The sequence below is a fragment of the Rattus norvegicus genome, chromosome 13 (assembly GCF_021556685.1).
Source record: "Rattus norvegicus strain SHRSP/BbbUtx chromosome 13, alternate assembly SHRSP_T2T, whole genome shotgun sequence".
NCBI classification, from domain to species: Eukaryota; Metazoa; Chordata; class Mammalia; order Rodentia; family Muridae; genus Rattus; species Rattus norvegicus.
The window spans coordinates 99,353,942-99,380,486 of record NC_141546.1 but is presented as its reverse complement, the minus strand read 5'-3'; the positions used below and the strand labels follow the sequence as shown (position 1 = coordinate 99,380,486).

The 26,545-nt window shown below is 44.1% G+C and overlaps 1 protein-coding gene across 6 annotated transcripts in view; it reads right to left on the bottom strand.

Moving 5' to 3' along the window:
* Rab3gap2 (RAB3 GTPase activating non-catalytic protein subunit 2) overlaps positions 1 to 26,545 on the bottom strand; it is a 73,830-nt gene that overhangs the window by 43,912 nt on the left and 3,373 nt on the right. For 4 of the 6 annotated variants that reach the window (XR_015635148.1, XR_015635149.1, XM_087580416.1 and 1 more), the window contains exons 2-6: positions 15,496 to 15,560; positions 3,979 to 4,102; positions 2,784 to 2,865; positions 991 to 1,038; positions 840 to 915 (exon numbers count right to left, since the gene is read on the bottom strand). Coding sequence is in view for 2 of the 6 variants with exons in the window: in XM_087580416.1 (XP_087436542.1) it covers positions 840 to 915; positions 991 to 1,038; positions 2,784 to 2,865; positions 3,979 to 4,102; positions 15,496 to 15,560 (395 nt within the window). In the remaining 4 variants the exon portion in view is untranslated. The remainder of the gene's footprint in view (positions 1 to 839; positions 916 to 990; positions 1,039 to 2,783; positions 2,866 to 3,978; positions 4,103 to 15,495; positions 15,561 to 26,545) is intronic. The other 2 variants (XM_087580417.1, XM_087580418.1) reach the window with 1 other exon arrangement.

The following is a 26,545-nucleotide window of genomic DNA, read 5'->3' as shown; positions in this document are numbered from 1 at the left end:
CACAGGGGCAGCCTAAGACCATCAAAAAACAGAAATTTACATTGATTCGTAAAAGTAGAAAATTACAGATATGAAGTAGCAACTGCATTAGGAAAGTTGAGATCTGAAGCTGAAGGAAGGGCCAACCGGATCCATCATGTCTGGAGACACCAAACCGGACACTGTTGCTGTGGTCAAGGGGTGCTTGCTGACAGGAAGCTAGTGTGGCAGTTCCTGAGGAGGTCTGGCCAGCAACTGACCTATGCAGATGTGGAGGCTTGGAGCCAACCATCAGACAGAACTCAGGGAACCTGGGGGGAGCTCGCAGAAGGACTGCAGGAGCGGAGGGGGACTGCAACCCCATTGGAAGAATAATATAGGCTGGCCTGACCACCCAGTTCTCCCAGAGTCTAGACCACCAGCCAGAGTATACAGGGAGGGATCCATGGCTCCAGATACATATGTAGCAAGGGATGGCCTTGCCTGACAGCAACTGGAAGGGGAGCCCTTGGTTCCAGGGAGGTTTGATGCCCCAGCATAGGGAAATGGAGTGTGGGGCTGACAGTGTGGGTGGGTGGGGGAGTACTCTCATACAGACAAAGGGGAGGGGGGAGGGCAGATGTGGGATGGGGGTTGGTGGACTGGAATAACCGGGAAGTGGGATATCATTTGAGATGTAAATTAATGGAATGATTAATTTTAAAAAAGGAAAGTTGAGAACTACTGATAAAGAATTGTCTACGTATTTCTAGGCATTCATATTAAGACAGAGGCATTCTTGGTAATGAAGTCACAGGTCGGTGTGATGAGATGCACAGCACTGCAGTTAGCTAGCTGTCTGCTACGGGAACCCAACTCACCTCAGTGTAGAACCGCACATAACCAGACGTAAAGCCCACTACAATGCAGGTCCAGTCAGGGCGCCCAGTGGAACTCCTGCTCAAACAGAGTTGATGATTATAATGGCTCGGCCATCAAAGCAGAAGAGACAGAAGCCCACCTCATCCTTACCTCTTCTGACTTGCCAGCGGGATGCACAGAGCACTGGTTACATACTCCCTACAGACAAAAGCAAAATCATGAGCTTAGTCTCTGTGCTTAGCAATAAAGTGGGGAGGGAGGAGGAAGGGGGGAGGGGCACTCTTACTGTGCAGCACTGGCTGGCCTGGCATTCACTACCAGACTGGTCTGGATCTCAGGAGAAATTCATTTATCTTTGCTTTCTGAGTGCTGGGGATTAAAGGTGTGGACCACCATGCCTGGATTATTTATTTATTTTACTATAGTTTATTGTTAAGAGGTGGTAGGTGCAAAATGACATCCTGTGTGTACTGGCTGGTTCTGTGTGTCAACTTCACACAAGCTGGAGTTATCACAGAGAAAGGAGCCTCCCTTGAGGAAATGCCTCCATGAGACCCAGCTGTAAGGCATTTTCTCAGTTAGTGATCGAAGGGGGAGGAGCCAGTCCATTGTAGGTGGTGCCATCCCAAGGCTGGTGGTCCTGAGTTCTATAAGAAAGCAAGCTGAGTAAGCCAGGGGAAGCTAGCCAGTAAGCAGCACCCTGCATGGCCTCTGTATCAACTCCTGCCTCTAAGTTCCAGCCCTATGTGAGTTCCAGTCCTGACTTCCTTTGGTGATGAACAGCAAAGTGGAAGTGTAAGCTGAATAAACCCTTTCCTCCCCAGCTTGCTTCTTGGTCATGGTGTTTCATTGCTGAGTAGAAACCCTGGCTGAGACACTCTGGATCATTTTTGTTCGACATAAAACAGTAAATCCATACATATAATATGTAACATAGCCAAAAGCAATGAGTTGTTTCATTTTGTACTGACACGAGACAAAGCAAAACTTTATAATCACTGGGCAAAAAACCTAGAAAAGGTCACATGGTTGCCAGGGACCCATTTCCCAGCGTCCCTGTCTCCTTGTTTGAGGCTGGGCAGAGCAGAAGGAACCAGCACACGGATTTCTGTGGCTTAGGGACTCACTACCTGCCACCTGCCTGGGTTCTTCATGTACGTTTTACATGCACTGATTAATAAGCTATTTATTTTAAGATTTTAAGATTTGTTTTAGTTTATGCATATGAGTGCTTTGTCTACAAGTATTATGTGTACCACATGTCTAGTGCCTGAGGTTTTAGAAAAAGGTATCCTCTAGAACTGGAGTGACTGAACCTGGATCCTTTGCAGAAGCAACAACTGATGTTACTAAGCTACCTCTCCAGTCCTCCATTATCCTACTTCTAAGGACATAATATGGTTGTTCCCAAAAATGATTTTTTCCCCGACATGAAATATTGAAATATTATTAAGGGCTCAGAGAAAAAAGATTTGAGACCTAAACAGCTCTCACTGACTTTGTTTAAACCAACACAAGTTGCTCAAGCCAATCTGCATGCAGCTCCATAGACCAGGCCAGGTCATCAGGGCATCGAGTGAGTCTCTTTGTTTCTCAGGTGACCGGACACCCTTGTTTGACCTCAAAGGGTACTAGATACATACCTGCTGCACATACACACACGCAGGCAAAACATTAATACACATAAAATTAAATAATCTTTAAAATATTTTTCTTATTAGTTTATAAAAAATAACAAGAGCAATAAAACAAAATCTGCTAACCAAATAGTTCTCTACAACCAGGAAAAGTTTTGATAACACACACACACACACACACACACACACACACACTCATATATACACGCACACACAGTTTATAAGCAATGAAATAGATGTATTTACAAACACATCCAGTTCTTAGATTTAACACACAAAGAAACCACCCAGTGGGCTCGCACCTACCCTTCCTCTGCACTTACGGAGCCGCTCCAACCGACAGCGAACTGCATTTCCTCCTTCCCTTTATCACTGTGCTTCCATTTTGCTGGAAAAAAATAATAAAAGATAAAACGAAACCAGTAACTTACTTGTGGATTTTGATCTTTCCACTCTAAAAAGTTGGATATAAAACTGTAGGATATACAACTCTGTAGGAACTGGCCGGCATTTACTATAGGTAATATATGTTTTTAAATTTGTAAAAGCACGCTTTATAAGCCGTCTGTCTCCCAGCCTTCTGTGTCCTCTAGTTAACCCGCAGCTTACTCCTCTCTTCGGAGTTCCTGCAGAATCCAGTTACGAGTGCTCACGGCCACCTTACTGGCTTCATTATTTATAAGACTGTTTTTACTTGCAAATGGCAGGGGAAAGTTTTATATTAGATTTATGCCACGGGAACTAGTTTTCTCTGTAAGACAACCAACAGACATTTTATATATAATCTTACTTTGTTCTAGGTTTTTCATAATCTATGTACCTCCAAATCTTAAGTTTAATCTTCAACAAAAATATATGAGCTAAAAACTTAGGAACCACGTGAGACTTTACAGTACTGTGAGTTTTCTGACTGCCACCAAGTCCCTTTCTACTGTTGTCAGGGCCAGTTCCAGCTTCTTTCAGGACTGAATATACCTTGCAAGAATTCAGTGACAGTTAGTCAGCACTGCGTCACAAGTGTCACAGGATAGCTAAAAACCTGGCAGAAGCAGCGCCAAGCACTCTGTGTCTAAGGAGCTGGCTCAGACCATAAACTCCGGCCTGCAAGTTCCATTCCTAGCGTTCACATCACAGAAAAAAAAGAGTCAGGCACTTCCGTGCCAGGGAGGCAGAGACAGAGGATCCCAGGGTCTACTGGGAAGCCAGTTTCGGCTCCAGGCTCAGCAGGAGACCCTGTCTCAAAGGCTAAAGGGAAGGGCAACAGAAGAAGACACCTAACACCCACCTTTGGCCTCCACACACATGCACAGTCACCTGCATACACATGTACACACACAACATACACATACCCCAAGAGGAAAATATTCCATTTATATAATAAACATGGTACATAAATCATAGAACCACCTGTAATACAGAACAGGAATACCATGGTTTGAGTTAATTTTGTTTCAATCTGTGCGTTCAAATGGAGGCGTAGAGAATGGAGAAGGGTACTTACGCACTAGAAATGCGGCCTTCTGCTCCCGGGCTATGACCATAAGGTCACTGGTTGGAGAGAGGGATAAAACACATTCTTGAAGCCAGGAATGTTTTTGTGTTTTAGAAGTATTTCCTTCTTCTTCCTATGCATAAAAGTGCAATTACTATAATTGCAAAAACTTTAAAGAACACTGCGACTGTGCCTGCCTGTCTTGAGTTTAAGGAAGAGGAAAAAAATACTCCCAATGCTTCCACACCAAAATATGTCAGTGACAGCCACCAAGTAACACGTCTGTTCTGAAAACTAACACCAAGGCTTCACACAGAAAGAGCACAGCATTAGTGGGTACCACGGGAAAGTCACTCTCCAGTAGCAACTCAGTGTTAGGAACTTCACTAGGCATTACAAAGGTCAGGAGAAAGACCCTCAGGTCAGTAAGACAGCTGGGGCAGACAAAGGTGCCTGCCACCAAGCCTTAGGACCTGAGTCCACTCTCCAGAGCTGACACCTAACAGGAGAAAACAGACTTCACATAGGTACTGTGGCATGAAAATCACAACACACACACACACATACACACACACACACACACACACACACACACACACACACACACACCTTTCAGCTACCTGGCTCTAGCTACCCAGTGGTCTACTCTGAAGACAACCAGTGAGATACATTAATGTCTGTTACAATGACATACATTAATGTCTGTTACAGTGAGATACATTAATGTCTGTTACTTCCTTTGATACTCTGCACATACAAGCAGACATATTCACGGTCCTTCTTTCCCTTTCTCCTTGAGAGAAGGCACATAGAATAGATGTGTACTTTCTTCACACCACAATCAGTTTCTTTATTCTTTTTGATGGCTTCATAGTCTTCTGTCAAAAGAACACTTAAAATAGGGGATAGGGAAAATGTCTGGATTACCTCTAAGGCCTGCAGCCTTTGGTACAGTTACATACGCTTCCCTTCACGTTAGGAATAAGAACAGACTTGGAGCCTGGCTAAGAAGGCTGCACATTCTTGAAAACAGAAGACATTACTGGCAAAATTCATATTTTAGACAAGCTCCTTTTAAATGAAGTTCTGTATCTACCTTACTCTCTTAAAAACATATAACTAGAAAGTTATCTCCACAGAGAAAAGTCAGCTGCGACTCCAATTCTCCTGGGATCCACAGTTTCTACAGGACCATGGTCCTTTACTCCACGCAGTATCTGAAGCTCCTCAAAGCGGCCTCTGTGAGCTGAGGCTATCACACTCTATAGACTCCCGACTGGTGACGGAGACCTATGGTACTGAGTCTAAGTCCTGGGTGCCTTCCTGAAAGTGAAACCCCACCTTCAGGTGGTAACCTGGAGAGGGAGCAAACCACAGAGAAATATTAAATACTTGATTAAAAAACAGTGATAGGTCAGGGATTATAGACACACATCACCACACCCAACAAAGCCAGTGGATTCTCCTGAGTTTTTTGTTTTTTTTTTTTACCACACCTTTAAAACAGTTTCCCCTTTCTCCTCTGCGGTGGTTTTAATATACTGCCTGCACTGATTCGCGGGAGTGGCATTACGGGACGTGTAGACTTGCTGTAGCAGGTGCTACTTTGTTGGAGGAAGTGTGTCACAGCAGGTGAGCTATGAGGTTTCAGAAGACAAAGCCAGACCCATCATCACACTCTTGTCCTGCTACCTGTGGATCGAGACACAGAACTCTGAACGACCTCTTCAGCACCGTGTCTGCCTGCAGCTGCCATGGTTCCCACCATGATGGTAATAGACTGAACCTCTCAACTGTAAGCCAGCCGGTTAAATGCTTTCTTTTATAAGAGCTGTCATGGTCATGGTGTATTCCTAGCAATGAAACTCTGTGACAGCCTCTATGTGCAATCCCAGCTCCTTTGGTAAACTGTACCCCGCTCTCACTTTTCCCCTAATGGAAATGTGACCAGTTGAGGGAAAGGAACAGGGGTTCTTAAGAATCCAGCTCAAGGCACAGGCAGCAGCAGTAGGAATAGAAGCCATTCATGAACAACAGAGATGTGTCTGCAGGAGTTCCTGTATCAGAACTTTCAAAGATGCTACAAGTCAAAGCAGACATAATTTGACAAAAAAAACAAACAAAAAACAGGATAGGAGTAATAAGAAAGCCATACCCCAGGCTGGACCATAATGAACCAGTACTAGCTTTACCACAAAGCTGTACTTTCAGTTTATCAACAGGCAACGAGCTGTACAGAACAACAACCCAAGCCCAAGGCTTTGGTTCACATTGCAGGATGCAGGCTCAGTGTTCACTTTGTATCTTGAGGACCTTTGCCTACCAATTAAGTTTCTGAAAAAAGCTATCCACAGTAAGAGAACACAGACACTAATATTGCCCCCTTGAAACTAGTAATCCTAAAATAACACCACCAACTGAAAAGGTGGTTAATTTCCCAAGTGAGGTAGGAAATTAAAAATAAAGAAAACAAAGTACCCCACAGTTAAACAAAGTTTCCCACAAAACCAGACACAAAGGTTAGCAGTGCATCTGCCACTATAAAGGTGGGCCCACTGGGAGAGCAGAGAAAGCTGTTTCAGTGTGGCCTATACGCCCAGGCTTTTCCCTTAAGACCACAGGAAATGTCTTCACCTGAACAAATCAGGGAGCTGCCACAGATCCCCTGGAGAAGGCACCGGCTCTAACCCAGGCTGCTTCATACACTTAACATTCTCCTTTCTTTGTTTTTCAGGCTGCAAAATTGTCAGATGACTTGTTCTTCCAAGGTGTGTCTGACCGTGATCCTACAGCACTGTGACCAAGCAGCCTTCAAGTGCACACAGCTGCCCCACGCTGATGAGTCACCGCTTGCCGGTGTCTGCTGATGGCACCACTGCTGTATGAAACAGCCAGCAGCAGCCAGCAGCAGCTTCGCAGTGCGCACGTTTTGCTGGGCTAGCTTTCAAAGCTGTTTATACATTCTAGGGGTGCCAGTAACATCCAGTGTTCTCAGGGCCTGGGGGCACACTCACAGCCATTCTAAGATGGCCACCTAGACTCAGAGATACTCACTTTTATCTTCTGAAAGCAAGAGAGGTCACACAAAGCAAGATCTCCACACTGTGTCTCCTGGTAGTCTGCTTCTAATTTATGTTATGCCTAATGCTTTTCAAATTTCCGTTGCCTTCCTTCCTTGGGGGAGGTACAATGGGACTTAACTCCAAACTAAACTCTACAGAGCAGCTCAGAATACTACACAGAAAGGGCAGAGATGGTGAAGCTATGCAGCCCCCAGTCAACCTGCAGCTGCCTCACAGTGGAAAGATCAGTCTCACAGATCTTACAGTCTTCTCACAATCAAAATGGGGCAAAGCACCAACTCTCTAATTTGGTTATACGTTTTTTAAAAAGCCCTCTTACAAGTAAAATTAGTAACAAAACTTACATTCTGACTCTCAATTTTTAAAATTCGAGGAAGTCAGTGATTTTACAGTTTATTTTACAATCAATTAATTTAAGATTGTCTGTTATTACTTTCCCTGTTTTATTTTTTGGTAGTAAGGACTGAGCCCAGGACCTTGGACCCAACAGGAAAATGCATCCCAATTCTAGTGTTATTTATGTCTAAACTACTTATAGAACACGTGTCCACTCACCTGTCCATTCGATCTTTGGTCTAAACAGAAAAGGCCAACATGGGCCAAACCCTGGTGTTGGTAATGATAATGGTGATTAGTGTCAGAGAGGGCAACCCTTCCACTTGTGTGTAACACTCGAGTTCTCTGTAATTAGCACAGAATAACAACGGGGTTGCAAGCCTAACGAGCATGCGCCACTGTGTGCTGAGCACATATTTAACAGTAGAGAGTAAACCTCTTTGCCCCACCAGGTTCCATGTGATCAATAAAGTACCAAATAATATCTACCCAGAGACTGCCATGTAGTTCTCAGACTAAGACAAGCAATCAATAGTAACAATGAGTATCCGGTTTAAGTAGAATAGATCTTAGCACTAAATCAAATGCTAAGGGCTTTAAAGTTGCTATCAGATTTTAGAAAAAAATAGCATGTACTCACCAAAATATTTATAAATGGAAAACATAAAGAGATGTCCAATGCCAACCACAAGTGAAATAAAAGATTAAAACATTAATGAGCATTTACACTATCCTAAGATTAAAGTTTGCTAACATACTACAGGTCCAACAATTTAGAATATACACAGAGGACAGAACTCCATTTTAAAAAAATCAACAGGGGTTGGGGACTTAGCTCAGTGGTAGAACGCTTGCCTAGGAAGCACAAGGCCCTGGGTTCGGTCCCCAGCTCCGAAAAAAAAAGAACCAAAAAAAAAAAAAAAATCAACAACACACACGCATTCATGTCTTAGTTTTCTGTCTCTCAGTCTTTGGTTTTTTAAATGAATACAAAGTAGACACAAGCACACAACTGATGGGAAGTAGCAGGGGGCTGAGAGGCAGTGTAGTGGCCGATGTGCTTGCTGTGCAAGCATGAAGATCAGAGTTCGGATCCTCAGACTGTGTGTAAACGTTGGCAGTATGGAAGCCTGCCTTTAATCACAGCGCTCTGAGGTGGAGGCAGGACCCCTGGAGTAAGCTGACCAGCCAGGCCTGCCGATGAGCCGTAACAGTGAGCGCTGGGTTAAAAAACACAGTGGAGAGCAACTGAGGAAGACACCTGATGCCAACCCAGGCCTTCAAGAGCACTCATGTGCATACACATATATGTGCACACACACATATGCCCAAACATGGAATATATATTACACACTCAGGCATACCACATGTATACATATACATTCAAGAGTGTGAATTAACCATGTGAATTTTACCTTTACTCTCTCTGGTAAAAACCCAATTTAAAACTGCTTGTCTTGGGGGTTGGGAGGGACTAGAATCAAATCTGTGGCCTTGTGCTTCATTCACTGAAGCTGAAACCCTTTTTCTCTGTCCCTTTTTGTAGTGCTGAGAATGGACCTTGGAAAACTGAGTGCTAAACTGACAGGACAGGAAGCTAAAATGCAGCCTTTGTTGCCCTGTGGAGCACCACCAGGGTCCTCTGAAAGGGAAGGCAAGAGTGAGGCGGCTCGCTTGGAAGTTACATTTATCCAGTCCGGTCCTCACTCTTCCCCTCCCCTCCCACCTACACAAGTGGCAGAAGAGGCCTCACCAGAGTCCCTGAGGAATGCGGAAGAGAACCAAAGCTATCACAGGCGAGGAAGGAAAAGCTGCAGGTGATAAGCAGAGACTAAGTCTCTTCAGCACGCCGGCCTCCACAGTGCCATCCACACTGGACCCGACTGCTTGTTACTCTGAGGACAAGAATCCAAAACAGCCCAAAGCCACCTGTGTTGGCCAGCACTCAATGTAACTGCATTCTTCACACTAGACAACTGCTTCACCAGAGTCTACTGAAACCAGGTCAATGTCCGACAGATCAGATCAGTGCTTTCAAGCCACCACTCCAAAAGGCCAGGAAATAATGGAGAACAGTAAGGCAGAGACTGGAGAGCAACAAATAATGGAGAACAGTAAGGCAGAGACTGGAGAGCAACAGTAAGAGCTCCGCACCAAGCCATGCTTCTGAACCTCAGCACCTCTGACTGCCTGAGGGACTATGCTTTGCTGTGGGCAACTGTCCTCTGCTAGAACTGCCTGGCAAGATCTTCAGCCTCTGCCCGCTAGACATACCGCTGCCCCAAATGGAAAGCTAAGACTGTCCACACCCCTGTCAGAAGGGACAAAAGCACTCCCCACTGAGAATGACTAGACTACACCTCGCTCACATCCGTGCTGAAAGAAAGGACATTGAAGACATAAGTCAACCTCCCAGTCAAAAATCCAAGCTCCTAGTGAGAACCAGCCTTGGGAAAGAGACCCTCTGTGGTCAGCTCTCAGGAGGGTCTGAAGCAGATGCTTAGCATGGCTTAAAAGCCCCCTTCTGCCTTTAAACTAAGTCGGCTGTGTCTCCTGGGCAGTGGATGATACCAAAGTGTACAGGAAGGAGTGCTATGAAGCTAGAGATTTTCCAGAATTATCTCAAATGAATGATACTGTAAGAACATGGAATCACCATGAATTATATTCCAATTTCTGGCTTATAAACATGGCCCCTTTAAATCAGCATGCTCTGATGCCCTGTTAGTCTGGTAAATCAAGATTGCCCTTGACCATGTTCTGTTCCTCTCTGTAAAACAGATGAAGCCCACTTCAAAGTTCTTTGAATAGAAATTTCCCAAGCTGACCACTGAAGCGGAGGCCTGGACCAGGACTGCCCTGGGTCCACTTCCTGTCCTGTCTACCATCTGGTTACAACAGAGCCAGCCAATTTTATCCTTCCTACCACTCACTCAGTGCACCAGTGAAAAGATGCCTTACCAATAAGTTAGGGTAAGAAAAACTAGACAGCCTCTAGAAACAAGCCCAGGAAATAAAACTAGGTTTCCACTGTGTCCCAGAGCCATCGGAAGCATAGGAGGGAAGGAACCTCACTAACAGCAGCAGAAATGGACGAAGCCTCGTGGAGAGCCTAGTCTGTCCCTCTCTACAGGCCGCTCACCCACAGTGGAGCTGGTTCTGCCAGGCTCAGGGGCACATCTCTCATGCACTCAGAGGAGGCGAGGGGTGGGTTAAGCTCATGTGAAAGTGTACCCCAACTCAGGTTATGGCTGCTCGGTCACTGGAGATTTCTGTCCACACTGACAAACGGACTCTCGAAGGTGGATGGGGACCACAGCCCCAGATCTCCCGAACTATAAACAGGTTTCTCAGCATGACTAAGATGATTCTCCCAGGAGGAAGCAGACCCCTCTGTAGTGAAGGAACCTCTTGCCATCATTTTTTATCTGCCTCATCCTTCAAAGTGGGTGCAATGTCTTCTTTGAAGAGAGAAAAGTCACTGAAACCAGAGGTTCCTGGGACACAGTTGTGTCCAGAGTTGCCCCACAGAGGTGACAGTGCCAATCTCTTTGATATTCTACTCTATTCTATATGAGCTAGAGGGACAGCAGGGGTTCTCACAGAGTGCCAGAAGTACAGGGATCAGACCAGGACACAAGCACCTCCCTGCTGATAGTCCCACACTCTCTCTGTAGTTTTCCTCCTCACCGGCCTTGCCATATGCCGTACTCTCCATTTCCATTGTGTTCTTACTATCACCATCTTTCAAGGCATTTCACTTGTTTTTTCTCCTGGCTGCTGTCAATTCCTCATGGGTGACTTCCACTGAGTCCCGAGCATTCTCTAAGCCCGTGTTACAGCTGACAGCTCAAAAGAGCAAACAGGCTTCATTCTTAAAAAGGCTTGTCCAGACTTCTGGTACTAGGTCTCTCAATTACAAATGCCTTTCCTTCTTTCAAGTCATCAAAATGGCAGACGACTTGCAAAGCAATGCACGCATAGAAATACAAAGCCCCAGGTGCATACTGTTTCCTGCTGAGCTCAGGAGACAGGCTGCCTCTGGGGCACAGCACTCAGTTATGGTGGCTGCTGCCACACTAACTCTTTGCAAGCTCTCTGTGGATTCTCTTCATGCCACTGCCTCACCACGGACTAGCTCTCCGATGGCCGACCAACGAGAGCAAAAGCTCACCTTCCTCCAGCACTCGGCCTCTGCCCAGTGGCAGCCAACTGAGGACAGCCTCAGTGCATACAGAGGCAGCGCCTCGACACCACTGAAGAGGAAGTGGACAGCAAGACATTCTGTTCCCACTGTTATCATCAGCATTAATGTGGACAAAATCCAGTTATGTTCTGGGGAAGTCTAGGTCTGCTCCTGGCAGGAGCCTTCAAGGCCTCCTCTCCACTCTGCCCTCCTGTGGGTGACAATACCTGTTCCTTGGCCAGGGCTCTGACTTCTGACTTTCAAGTATCTGGCAAGTCTTTCTTTTTGCTACTTGCTGTGTCTCTGGATATGAGCCATTAGAGTTGCTCACAATCACAGAAAGTAGTTGAAGTAACAGTCTTACCTCTACTGAGTGACACGGCTGGTATAGACGTGAGAGAAATAAAGAAAAGGAGGAAGACTCCAGACCACAAACAATGGAGGTAAAAGCCGTGACGGGTCTGAACTGGGAGTGAGTAGGAGCCAGTGAGTCTCACAGGTAATCCTTACACAGCAAGTCAGCCAGCTGTGACTGGACGACAGGAACAGAAGAGACTGGCAAATGACCAGTAATGCATTATGGGGGTTCTCTTAGGGTAATTAAATATTATTGACTTCGATGGCAATGGTAGTTAGAGAATGCTGTATGCTGTACACAGGTGAATACTGTAAGAGTGAATTACATTGTATGCAAGTCAATATAGTATACATTTAATGTGACAATACAAATCAGAGTGACCGAAATGATACTTGTTTAACACACAGAATGGAGTAAGAGTTAGAAGACACTGTGATGGCCAATCTTGGTTATCACTGACTAGAACCGGGAAGAACCTCATGGCTGAGCACTGAGCAGGAGATTGGCTTCCATTTCATTATCTGAAGTGGAAAGGCCCATCTTAAACCGTGAGCAGCACTTTCCAATGGCGGCCCACACAGAGGTCCTAGAAAAGAGCTTTATCTTCGCTGTTTGTCTCTGCTCCTGCTGGCAAGTTCCCCCACTCCGTTGCTGAAAGCCTTCTCGGATACCAGAAGCCTGCTTCTCTGGGCTTTCAAGACTGACCTGACACACTGGCTCTCCGGCAGCTCTCCAGGCCTTCGGCACCACTAGAGCAGCTGAGACAGCCAGGGGCTGAGGAGCTACAGGCTCTTCGTTCCCAGGAGTCTGTTGGACACCCAGGCCATGTCATGTAGCAGCCTGATAAGTCCCCTCTAATAATAGTCATTCTTTTGATTTTGATCTCTTCCCCTAGGGAGCATTGACTAATACAGGAACTAAAAAGTGACGAGGAATATACAATAAATAGCCAAATGGTACCAACTATCTATTAAAAACACAAACTAGCTTCAGAACCATAAGTCAGCTAAAACAGAAAGGCTTGGAAAGAGATGCCACAGAGGAACAGCACCTGTATGAGGACAGACAGGACAGACACTACTACACATCAGCAGGGACACTGCACATTCTGAGCAGGAGCTACGGAGAAGTCACAAGATGCAACTCTGACGAAGCTGGAAGGAAGAACACATGGAAATTTCCACTTTCTTCCCTCACCGACAGAAAGATCGGAAATCAGGAAGAACACAGAAGACATGAACGGATCAGCCTAACTAAAATGTGAGACCCTTCCCCATCAACAGCAGAACTCTTCCCAGAGATGAACATCGTTTAGAACAGACCGTATATCACACTATAAAGTGGGCTCTACAGATTTAAACAGTTTGGGAGTTTTTGCTTATCTGCAGGTCTCCTCTGTGATCTGAGTCATCTGAAGCTAGTCATGGTCTAAAATAACTGGAAAATGCCAGGAATGAGCCATCGTCCGTTCTAAATTATGTACTCTTCTGACTTATGCAGTGAGGCCTCACTCTGTCCCACTCCACCTGCCTGGGGTCCTGAGGCTGTGAACTCTGCCTCTGTCCAGCACACTGCTACTCACCCGTCCATCTCTCGGTAGTCACTTTGCTTATCAAAGCAACAGTCTGGACATCATAGAGCAGAGAGCTTTTATTCTACTTAATACTGACCCCCAATGCAAAGGGGATGATGCTGGCGATTTCATTACAGCATTGTTAAAATGCTTCCACTTCATTATTGCTTATGGTTGTTAATATCTTACTGTATCTAACTTATAAATTAAAATTTTCCAAAGGTATTTACATGTACATATTGGATGAGTAGTACATGTTGGATTTGTGGTTCCCCTAAAGGCTTCAGGGTCTCAGGGAGAGTACCCCTCATCCTTAAGGAGACTAATGCATCTACAAATTAAGGAACATTCTTCTAGCTAACAGATTTAAAAAAAAATCAAAAAGAAAAGAAATCAGAGAATATTTTGAACTAAATGAAATTGAAAACACACATCAAAACCTGTGAGTGCACAGAAGAATATAGGGATTTACATTACAAGAGAAAATAGATTTAAAATAAGTAATCTATGATGTCATCTTAAGAAGCTGGAAAACAAAGATAAAATTAAAGACAATAAAACAAGAAAAAATAATGAAGTTATTGGAACTCAAGTTTTGAAACTAACTGCTATGCTAGAACAAAAAGCTAAAAAAAAAAAAAGTAGAACAACCAAGGGAAAAGGAGAACAAAATAAAAATACCGCGCACATGGTATGAAACGAGAAATTACGCAAATCACAGAATGGAAGAGAAGGTCTCTCCACACACAAGTCAATGACTTCAGAAACAAGTTATTTCTGGATGTCACATGGCCAAGAAATGATGTGGCAGAGTTGTAAGTGGCTTTTAAGTAAAGCTATTTCCCCAGAAGAGCAAGCAAAGGTCCAAGTATTTTCTTCCCTCTGGTTAAAACAATGATGCCACATTGCCTGTGACAGAAACAAGTCAGCCAGCCAGCCAGCCAGACAGCCAGCCAGCCAGACAGACAGACAGATATGAAGGGCCTGATGACACACAGAGCTCAACCACTTGACCAAACACAGAACTTTTCCGTTGCCTAAAGCAGTTCAAGCTATCTTCTGTGACTCACAGGTGAGGCCATGCTAAGATGCACAGGGACTCCGTCTACTTTGGTCACTGCTCTATTCTCAGCACCTAAAAGGGCCCGCAATGTGACAGGCACAACAGACGCTCTGAGAGAGCAGGCAGAAGCATCTAGAATAGCTGAGGGACAAACAATCCCAAGCAAGTGACTTTCTCTATCGCCCGGTGCTATGGACCCACTGAGTCCCCAGTGCCACGTTAGACACCTAACCCCAAACATAAAATGAGGAGCTGAGAACTAATGAGAAGTGATGTCACAGAGTGAGCAAATGAATGCTGCGCTTGGGATGGGACTGTTATAACAGGAGGGGTACCGCTATGAGGGCAGGCAAGTTTGGATTTCTTTTATGTGCACATCCGCGCACGTGCGCGCGCACACATTCTCTCTTTTCCTCCCTTTTTCTTTGTCCCTCATCCATCTTCTGTCATGTTACGATGTAGCAAGAAGGGCACTGTCAGATGCTAAGCCCTTGGATTTGATGTGGCCCTCCAGGACCACAGCCAATGACACATCCATCATGAATTACAAGGTTTAAAGTCTTGCTGTGTTGTGGCTTAGGCTACCGGGCCGACTGCTTGTCAAGTCATTAAGATCTTTAAAGCATGTTAATCTAGTTAGTTACTACTAATTAAACATAAAAACGGTTGTGACAGCTTTTCTTTAAATGTCAGCCTGATATGGAAATATGCCACTATCATTCCAAAAGGAAAGTGTCACTCTCAAAACCCATGCAGAGCATCAGCAAGATGGCCCCGTGGTTAAAAGCCTTACTACGCAAGCCTGACAACCTGAGCTCAAAGCCTGGGACCCACTGAAGGTGGGAGGAGAGAACTGACCCCTCTGACCTCACACACACACCATCCACACACAAAAATAAAAGCAAAGCATGCTTTATAAAGACTCACAGGTTCTTGGGGCTCTGTTTCTTCCCATGCTCCCCAACTATCATCTTCCCAGTTTGATGTTTTACCTAGAAAGAGAGAACATAAAATTAAAAAGCTTAACATATTTTTAATTTTTTTCTCTAAATATAACAGAAAAAAATTTTTGGTTTTTTGGTTTTTGTTGTTTCTGAGACAGGGTCTCACTGCGGAACTCTGGCTGTTCTGACACTTGTTACATAGAGCACGCTGGCGTTGAACTCAGGGATCCGCTTGCCTCTCCTCCTAAGCGCTGGATTCACAGATGCTTGCCACATCGAGCAGAAGCAATCTCTGTATGATGGCCATGCTAAGGGAGAATGTGACTGCGTAAACTGTTACCTCAGGATTTGTCATAGACAGTATGAACCAGGAAGTACAGAACCTACTTGATTTACAAATCTGTGTCTAGCAAAACTGTGTACAAGCTACTAAAATCTTTAAATACTGGACATGGAGTAGATCCATGTTTAATCAAATGTGAAGCTGAGTTTAAAAATTAATCTGGGTATGGTAACACATGCATATAATTATAGTTCTTGGGCAACAGAGGAAGGAGGATCAGAAGCTCAGAAATTCAAGGCTGGCCTTGACTACATAGCCAAATTTGAGGACAGTCAGCAACAAATGCATAAAATTTCAGAGATAGTTTCAAAGTGAATTGTTCTTTCTTCTTTTTTGTTTAAGTTTTAGGTTTTTTGATTTGTTTTGTTTTGTTTTTAAAACAGGTTTTTCCTCTATAGCCCTGGCTGTCCTGGAACTCATTCTGCAGACCAGGCTGGCCTCAAACTCAGGGATCAAACTCTCTCTACCTCCCAGAGTGCTGGAAAGGCATGCACCATCATTGCCCAGCTGAATTGTTGTGTCTTGATAGGTCAAGGTATCTTGTGGCGACAACCTGAATTCTAAAACAAGACAAGCTCCCGATTCCACCCTTTTCTGATAATCTTATTTCTTACACTTGGGATAGTCTCCTTAGATTAAAACATGCTCACTAAAATATGCAACAAGAAATTAAAAACCTCGGGGTTTGGAAAGCACCATCCCTTGGATCACTCATGTTGATTTTATATAATTTGCTCAGAATTTACTCAAAGCAATAAAATTATCATTCTCAAGCAATCAGAGACAAGGATGAGATACTCTATCATCCCAAATTAAGTTAAAAACCAATTGAAGTTCCAGAAAACTCAGGCCTGAGACTCACACTGCAGATGTTTTGCTTGAATTTTATCAATTTTTTATTTATGAACGCATTACGAAGTACCTAGTGCTTGTTCAAATCCCACATGCAGCATTTCCTACCTCAGAGGAAGCAAATTACCTCATCTGTAAGCTTTAGTTTCCCTGAATAGTACCTCTGAGAACTGCAGGGCTGCAGGAGGACTTAGCAGAGTACTGAGGGGCTCTGTTCTGATGCTAAGTTCTCACTGCTAGTTCTCATCATGATGTAGCCATCAAACACAACTAGGAAGTAAAAATAGAATATATGTAAGCAATCAGCTTTCAAACCCTGGGACAAAGTCAGCATGGGAGATGAACAGGATCGTGAAGATTTAGAGAAAGCAGCAATGAGAACGCTCACTTACACACTTGGCTTTAAAAATTGCTGAAACAAAGGAGGCAGAGATGATTTCCAAGTGCTACAGTCTGGAACTTGGAATCACTGCTCAATTAGTTTGCACTAACAGCAGTCTAATCTTCAGCACTTAAATGCCAAATAATTACTTCCTAAAATCCAAATTTCACTGCTAGGCATATATTAAGTCCTAAAATAACACCACCCTTTGATTAAAATCACATGGCCAACAGATTTCCAGATACAAGTCAATTAAGTCAATTAGCAATTGCTGTTAAATACCATGTACCCAACCTTGTAGGAGGAGCTAAGGAAAGTACAAAGGCATTCCTTGGTCTTAAAGAATCTATCTTATGTAGGAGGTGAACACTTAACTATGGTGCACAGAAAGTGTTGTGACTGTAAGAGAGACACTTCACAGGTATACACGTGCATGTACGTGCGCATGCACGAGCACACACACACACTTGTGAATAATCACCATCATTATTCCTTTTTGCTTTTATTCATCTTTATGTGTGAGTATATGTGCACATGTGTGTGAGTGCCCATAGGGGCTAGAAGAAGGCATCAGATCCTCTGGATGGACAAAGACAAGGGAAACATTTGGCAATATCATCCATTAAACTCTGCCTTCATTCTTCTTACTACGTCACCAATACAAACAATCTCACTGTGGGTTGACTGTGACAACTTAAGTCAACTTAATCATTTTAGAAGCCAGGCAATGGTGGTGATGCCTTTAATCCCAGCACTTGGGAGACAGAGGCAGGTAGATTTCTGAGTTTGTGGCCAGCCTGATCTACAAAGTGAGTCCCATGACAGCCAAGGCCACACTGAGAAATCCTGTCCTGAAAAACCAAAAATCACAAAAACAACATAACGGTTTAGAAAATGCATTGTCTTTTAAATGAGAAATTAAAGTCCATGGTTCACATTAAAAATTGCTATAAAATTATGCATGTATCAAATTGCCAGAACATCAAAATGACCTTGCAGAATAAAAGCCCCACAGGAACCACTCACTCACTCACTAATTCATTCATTCATTCAAAAAGTAGCACACACTACTAGATACCAGATCCAAAAAAAGCTCTTTCCAAAGAGCTCAGTTAAAGAACATAATCTCTGTTGAATGCACAACACTATAAAAGGGATTTTATATTTCCTTTATATCGTTATAAAAAGAAACTGACTCAATTCACAAATGACTCACTCAGTCAAACGGAAGCAGCAGTTGTTTAGATCTCCTGCCCCTACAGAGACCCAATATCTCTTCATGTTACAATTTAAAACATGCCAAAGAGATGGCCCTGAGAAATATGTTAAAAATCTGTGTCAATGAAGGCTTACCCACTTTTCAGTGCCTTGTTTCCTGGCCTCTCACTCCACTTTAAATACAGAAATCTAAAAATCCAAATCTAGGATCCACATGAGAAGGGCATGTGGTATTTGTCTTTCTGGGCCTTTGTTATTTCACTCCATATATTTTCCAGTTTCATCCATTTTCCTGAAAATGTGTTAATTTCATTTTCCTTTTGTGTTGAATGATAATTTCATTATACATATGTGTCATAATTCTATTAGGCATTATGAGTTGGTGGGTGTCCTGGCTGGTTCTATTTTCTCTCCATTGCTTGAGCAACAGTGGAATGGATGTGCGTGTCCATCCTCGTATACAGGCCTTTCACTAAAGCCCAGAGTGCTATAGTCTATCATGTGATAGTTCTAGTGTTAGTTTTCTGAGAACCTTCGCTGATCCCATAGTGCTGTTCCAGTTTATGCCCACTGCCACCAAGGTGAATGTGGGTTCCTCTTTCTCCTCACCCTCACAAACAGTTGTCTTGATTACAGCCATTCTGATTATAGTGAGATGAAGTCTCAGAGTAAGCTGAATTCTAATTTCCCTGATGGCTAATGATAATGAACACTTTAAAAAAGGTTTCTTGGCCACTTATATTGTTCTCTTGTGGACTGTTCAGACCATTCTGCCTGTTTTCATGTCCTTAGTTTTCTGAGATCTCTGTATATTCTAGATAATAATCTTCTGTGAGATCTGTAGCTAAGAAAAGGTTTTTTTCCTGCTCTGTAGGCTGCCTGTTTATTGACAGTTTCAGTTACTTATGTTAAATAGAAAATTTTAATTTCATGGGGTTCTATTCACCAATTATTAGCCTTGTTTCCTGAGCAACCAGAGTCCTTTTTAGAAAGTCCTTGAGCTGTACATATCTTACAGGATATTCTCTACATTTTCTCCTAAATGTTTCAGAGTTGTGGGTCTTCTGTGAGGCTGTTGATCCATTCTGAGCTGATTTTGTCTGTGGGGGTAGTTAAGGATCTAGTTTTGTTCTTCTATGTGTAGACACTAAGTTTTCCCAATATCATATGATGAAAATGAGGTCTCTTCTCCAGTGTGCATTTTTGACATCTTTGTCAAAAATCAGGTAACTGACAGCTGCTCAGAGCTCTCCATTGCATTGATCTGTGTTTAGCTCTGTCTCAACTGTTTTCATTACTGTGAGCCTGTGGTAACTGTGAACCCAGTGTGTGGCTCCTCCATTGCTATGTCCTGTGGTAACTGTGAACCCAGTGTGCGGCTCCTCCATTGCTATGTCCTGTGGTAACTGTGAATCCAGTGTGTGGCTCCTCCATTGCTATGTCCTGTGGTAACTGTGAATCCAGTGTGCGGCTCCTCCATTGCTATGCCCTGTGGTAACTGTGAATCCAGTGTGCGGCTCCTCCATTGCTATGCCCTGTGGTAACTGTGAACCCAGTGTGCGGCTCCTCCATTGCTATGTCCTGTGGTAACTGTGAACCCAGTGTGCGGCTCCTCCATTGCTATGTCCTGTGGTAACTGTGAACCCAGTGTGCGGCTCCTCCATTGCTATGTCCTGTGGTAACTGTGAACCCAGTGTGCGGCTCCTCCATTGCTATGTCCTGTGGTAACTGTGAACCCAGTGTGCGGCTCCTCCATTGCTATGTCCTGTGGTAACTGTGAATCCAGTGTGCGGCTCCTCCATTGCTATGTCCTGTGGTAACTGTGAACCCAGTGTGCGGCTCCTCCATTGCTATGTCCTGTGGTAACTGTGAATCCAGTGTGCGGCTCCTCCATTGCTATGTCCTGTGGTAACTGTGAATCCAGTGTGCGGCTCCTCCATTGCTATGTCCTGTGGTAACTGTGAACCCAGTGTGCGGCTCCTCCATTGCTATGTCCTGTGGTAACTGTGAACCCAGTGTGCGGCTCCTCCATTGCTATGTCCTGTGGTAACTGTGAACCCAGTGTGCGGCTCCTCCATTGCTATGTCCTGTGGTAACTGTGAACCCAGTGTGCGGCTCCTCCATTGCTATGCCCTGTGGTAACTGTGAATCCAGTGTGCGGCTCCTCCATTGCTATGTCCTGTGGTAACTGTGAATCCAGTGTGCGGCTCCTCCATTGCTATGTCCTGTGGTAACTGTGAACCCAGTGTGCGGCTCCTCCATTGCTATGCCCTGTGGTAACTGTGAACCCAGTGTGCGGCTCCTCCATTGCTATGTCCTGTGGTAACTGTGAACCCAGTGTGCGGCTCCTCCATTGCTATGTCCTGTGGTAACTGTGAACCCAGTGTGCGGCTCCTCCATTGCTATGTCCTGTGGTAACTGTGAACCCAGTGTGGCAGCTCCTCAGCTCCTCTTCATCATTCTCTTATTCAGGGATGCTTCAGCTAGCCAGGGTGCGTTGTGCTTTCATGTGAATTATGATTTTTGGTTTTTTATTTCTGAGAAGGATGGTGCTGGAATTGTGAACAGGGTTACAATGAATCTACAGGTTTTTTCACAATCCATCAGCATGGGAGGTTTTCCACTTACCAGTGTCTTCCTCAGCTTCTCCCTTCGGTATTTTCAAGTTCCCCATAGAGGTCCATCACTTCAATGGTTACCTTTATTCTAAGGTTAACAATCTTGTTTGTTTTTGAGACTACGGTGAATATGCTGTTTCCCTAATTTTTGTGTCAGTATAAAGGAAAGCTATTTCTTAAATACGTGTAATGCTGTACCTTGGCCCTTGCTCAGTATTTACCAGCTCTAAGAGTGTTCTGTAGAGTCTTATGTGCAGAGGCATATGCATGGCACAGAAGAGGGACTCCCCTCCCCCACCAAGGCTGAGGAACACTTGCCAGTGTGAAATGTGACAAGGGCGTAAAATGACTGAAACTAATCTCTACGTTGTCTAGAGGCTCAGTTCTACATCTTCCTTCTTTAACCTTCCCCAATACTCAATACTTTCCTTGTGGAAATCACTTTTTATATTTAAAAAATGAATCCTCTGAATAGTAGCCAAATCTTGTATCATAGTTATGGGCGGGGGGGGGGGGGGGTTGTTTCAAGCGCACATAAACGAAGCCTGATCGTTTTAAAAGTATCACTTGAGCACCTGTAACAGTTTCAATGCACAGTAAAGAAAAATATAGATGTGCCTGTTTATCATCGTGTTCTGCTTCATAGTTAGCATTTCTGAAAGAAGAACAACATACAGCTTAGGGACGTGCTGCACTGTCCAACTGCTAAAAGTAAAACGAAAGTGTCCTGTCCTCCGCGTCTTCCAAAGATAGGATGTGACGTGATAGACGCGCTAGGTAGATGGTAATAATCACTTTACATGTAGTCATATATCACATCTCTCATTTCAGACATGTGTCTTTAGTATTGATCATGTCTGCCTACTGCACTCAATAAATCTAGCATGAAAGAAGAATGTTTGGTCATGGGAATGCCAACCCTCTCCAAATGAATATAAGCTCATTAAAATCCCAGTATGGATTTGATTTTTAAAACATATTAAATTCTAAAGCTCAATTGGGAGGAAAATGTTTAAGACCATTCCTGTCACATTCTTGAGAGATGAGTAACTTGGCAGAGACAATCTATGGCATTAAAATGGACAGCAATCAATAAGTATGACAATAAAACAGAAGACAGTTCAAAATAAAAGCAAGCAGCCACTGTGGCTGCACAAGACTTGCGTAAGATCACGCCAGTCAGGATTCCAGCATGGGTGAGCAAGAGACACAGGGCCTCACCCCACAGAAAGCAACAGGCACTCAGTGGCTGCTGAGAGAGGAAGAGTCAGTTTCTTTCAGAGCGTGCAGCTCCTATGGTTTCCCATAATACAATGGGTGGCCCTAACCCCATGTGCATATGGGAGGCTCTAACTGTACTCAGTGGGCTATAAAGAAAAAAAATAAGGACATGAGGTTGGAGGAAGGACATGGCGAGATCAGGGAGAAGTTCAAAAGTTGGGGGGTGTGTGTAATTAGAGTAGATTGAATATAAGTATGATGTCTTAAAGAACAGAAAGATAAAATAAAAAACCTTAAGTTCTTTCCCATTAGTAAAGCTAAAGACAAATGACAAACTAATATTAATATGTTCAAAATAAAAGCGTAGAGCTTTTAAAAACAGTTCTATACAACAGCCATATATAAAAATCAAATAAAAAATAAATCAGACGCGTGTAAGAGTTCAAACTATGAAGCTACTAGAAAACATAGGAGAAACACTTCAGAACATTGTTGTAGGTAAAGATATTAGAGGGATAAGATAAAAAAAAAAACAACAACAACAAAACCAAAAACCAATCCAAGGAGTAACAGCCAGGAAATGACAGAACTATGGTAACCAAGGATTGTACAGAACTCAAACAACTCAATAGCAAAATAACAACTATGATCCAATTAAAAATGAGCAAATGGCCCAATGGGTAAATGGTACAGACACTGGGTAAATGGCATAGCCAATGGGTAAATGGTATAGACAATGGGTAAAGGGTATAGTCAATGGGTAAATGGTACAGACACTGGATAAATGGTATAGACAGTGGGCAAATGGTATAGACAGTGGGTAAATGGTATAGACAATGGGTAAATGGTATAGACAATGGGTAAATGGTACAGACAATGGGTAAATGGTATAGACAATGGGTAAATGGTATAGACAATGGGTAAATGGTATAGACAATGGGTGAACAGCACAGACAATGGGTAAACAGCACAGACAATAGGTAAACAGCATAGACAATGGGTGAATAGCACAGACAATGGGTAAACAGCATAGACAATGGGTAAACAGCATAGACAAAATGCCCAGGAAGTGTACGGAAAACTGCTCAACAGCAGTAACTGCCAAATCAAAACCATGATAAGAGGAGTTTTTATGGAAAAGCTGCAACAAGAATGGAAGACTGGCGACGTGGAGAAACACTTGTGGTGCGAATTAAGTCACTACAAGACAGTACAGCTACCAGAGAAAACGGCACAGAATTCTTTTCAACTCTAGCAAAGGAAATCAGCAGGTTGAAGAGGTATACTCCTGAGTTGATTGTCGTTCTGGTCAAAATAGCCAAGATACAGAATTAGCCTGGAGACCTATTGATAGATCAATGAATACACATGCACAGTGGAGCACTATTTGACCATTAAAAACGAGCTCTCATTCACAGCAATACAGATGAGACAGGAAGGGCATAGTGCTAATGAGTTAAGTCAGATACAGAAATGCAAACACCGTGTATTTTCCTCACATGTGGAAGGTGGAAAGTTTATGTAGTCACAGTGGTTCCTGTCTATAATCTCAGCTCATGGGAGACTGAGACAGATCTTGTTGAATTTAAAGGCAACTTGGACTACATAGTGAGCTCTAGGCCAGCCTGAGCCAAGTAGCCAGTCCCTGTCTCAAAACAAATAAATGAAAACATTTATTTCATAAAAGCAGAGAGGCTAAAAGAGTGGTTGGCAGAGGCTGGTAAAGGTGTGAGGACAGTGACTGGGTGGGGGTGGAGGAGTGCCGAGGGAGGGGCTGGCACAGATTTGACAGTGGCCATGGGAGAGATAGAGGAGGTGTGAGTGACGGGAGGAGTGACTGGTTTTCTACCCACCAGTACAGTAACGACAGGTGATGTTACTAGCTGTGTATTTCAAAGTTGCAGACAGGATTTTAACTGAACAGTATGCACCCAGGAGGTGAATTCCCAGGAGGTGTTCGATGTTATTAACCAAGTGAAGAGGCTGAAGAACACTCGAGTGACCATTTCCTCTTGATAAAAACTTCTCTGTAAGTTCTTCCTCTTTTAAGGGCATTTGGTAACTGTTGAAATTTCTACTAATGGCCTGCTTCTCTGTGGCAGATCTCATACAATAATATTTACCACGTATAAAAAGCTGATATTCAATATACTTGTTATATCCCATGATGCAAAGTAAGCCCACTAAAGGTTCCAGTAAACAGTTGACTTGCCATTAGCTCTGGTGGCTCTGGCAGTTACCGGATGCTTCCTTCTCTTTTCTAGAAGCGTGCCAACAGGAAACAACTATTACCTAAACTAAGAAATGATTTACTTTTCTTCCCAACTCAAGCATAAGCTTCAGAAACTATAAAACAGCTTCACCAACAACTGTGCCACTGTGTAATGGGGCTCACGCTTACCCCTGAGGACGACACAGTAGTGAAATCAGATCTCATGTCTGAAATAGGTATCTGCTTTCTAACTACTGTTAACAGTTACTGTTAATTGAAAACACTGGTGTCTTCGTTGTGGTTTCTACTCCTGCAATGAAGCACTAGGACCAAAAGCAAGCTGGCGAGGAAGGGGTTTACCCAGCTCACTAGGACCAAAAGCAAGCTGGCGAGGAAGGGGTTTACCCAGCTCACTAGGACCAAATTCTAGCTGGCGAGGAAGGGGTTTACCCAGCTCACTAGGACCAAAAGCAAGCTGGCGAGGAAGGGGTTTACCCAGCTCACTAGGACCAAAAGCAAGCTGGGGAGGAAGGGGTTTACCCAGCTCACTAGGACCAAATTCTAGCTGGCGAGGAAGGGGTTTACCCAGCTCACTAGGACCAAATTCTAGCTGGCGAGGAAGGGGTTTACCCAGCTCACTAGGACCAAAAGCAAGCTGGCGAGGAAGGGGTTTACCCAGCTCACTAGGACCAAAAGCAAGCTGGGGAGGAAGGGGTTTACCCAGCTCACTAGGACCAAATTCTAGCTGGCGAGGAAGGGGTTTACCCAGCTCACTAGGACCAAATTCTAGCTGGCGAGGAAGGGGTTTACCCAGCTCACTAGGACCAAAAGCAAGCTGGCGAGGAAGGGGTTTACCCAGCTCACTAGGACCAAATTCTAGCTGGTGAGGAAGGGGTTTACCCAGCTCACACGGACCAAAAGCAAGCTGGCGAGGAAGGGGTTTACCCAGCTCACTAGGACCAAAAGCAAGCTGGCGAGGAAGGGGTTTACCCAGCTCACACGGACCAAAAGCAAGCTGGGGAGGAAGGGGTTTACCCAGCTCACTAGGACCAAAAGCAAGCTGGCGAGGAAGGGGTTTACCCAGCTCACTAGGACCAAAAGCAAGCTGGCGAGGAAGGGGTTTACCCAGCTCACTAGGACCAAATTCTAGCTGGCGAGGAAGGGGTTTACCCAGCTCACTAGGACCAAAAGCAAGCTGGCGAGGAAGGGGTTTACCCAGCTCACTAGGACCAAAAGCAAGCTGGCGAGGAAGGGGTTTACCCAGCTCACACCTTCCATCACAGTCCATCTTCGACGGAAGTCAGAACAAGACTCAAACAGGGCAGGAACCTAGAGGCAGGAGCTGATGCAGAGGCCATGGAGGGATGCTGCTTACTGGCTTGCTCCTCTGTAGCTTACTCAGCCTGCTTTCTTACAGAACCAGGACCACCAGCCCAGAGATGGCACCACCCACAGTGGGCTGGGCCTCCCACATCCATCACTAATTAAGAAAATGCCTGACAGCTAGCTCTTGAGGGAGCATTTTCTAGATTGAGGCCCCTACCTCTCTGATGACTCTAGCTTGCATCGAACTGACATAAAACCAGCCGGTACATTTGGGAAACAGGAGAGTTCAAGATCTTTCATTCATTATTTACTTATGTTTTTATTTTATGTATGAGTCTGTTTTGCCTGCTTGTGTGCCTAGTGTCCCCAACAGCCAGAAGACGGTGTTGGGTCCCCTGGCACTGGAATTACAGGTGGTTGAGAGCTACCATGTGGATGCTGGGAATCACACCTGGGTCATCTGGAAGAGCAGTAAGTGGTCTTAACCTTTAGCCATCTCTCCGCACCAGAGTTCAAGATGTTTTAAAGCTACAAACTATAGTCTTATAATCAATGATGCAGAATAACAAAAAGCCATTTGAGTTATGGTCTGTGGGTTTGGGTGTCCAGGTAGCAGTTGTCGTCTACAGCTGGTATACACGTCGAAAGCACTATTAAAGTACGGTTAAGTCAAGTGATAGGCTTCCACAATTCACAAGTAACTACATCTTTTGTTTTACATCTCCTCTTGACATGAATTATGCTAACAAATGAATTCTGTATCTGACAGAAAAATTAAAATGCCTGCAGGAATCTTGCTTCCCAGTAAAATAGCAAAACTTAAAAACAGCAAAGCGAAGAGAGGCGGCCGGCCATCAGCAG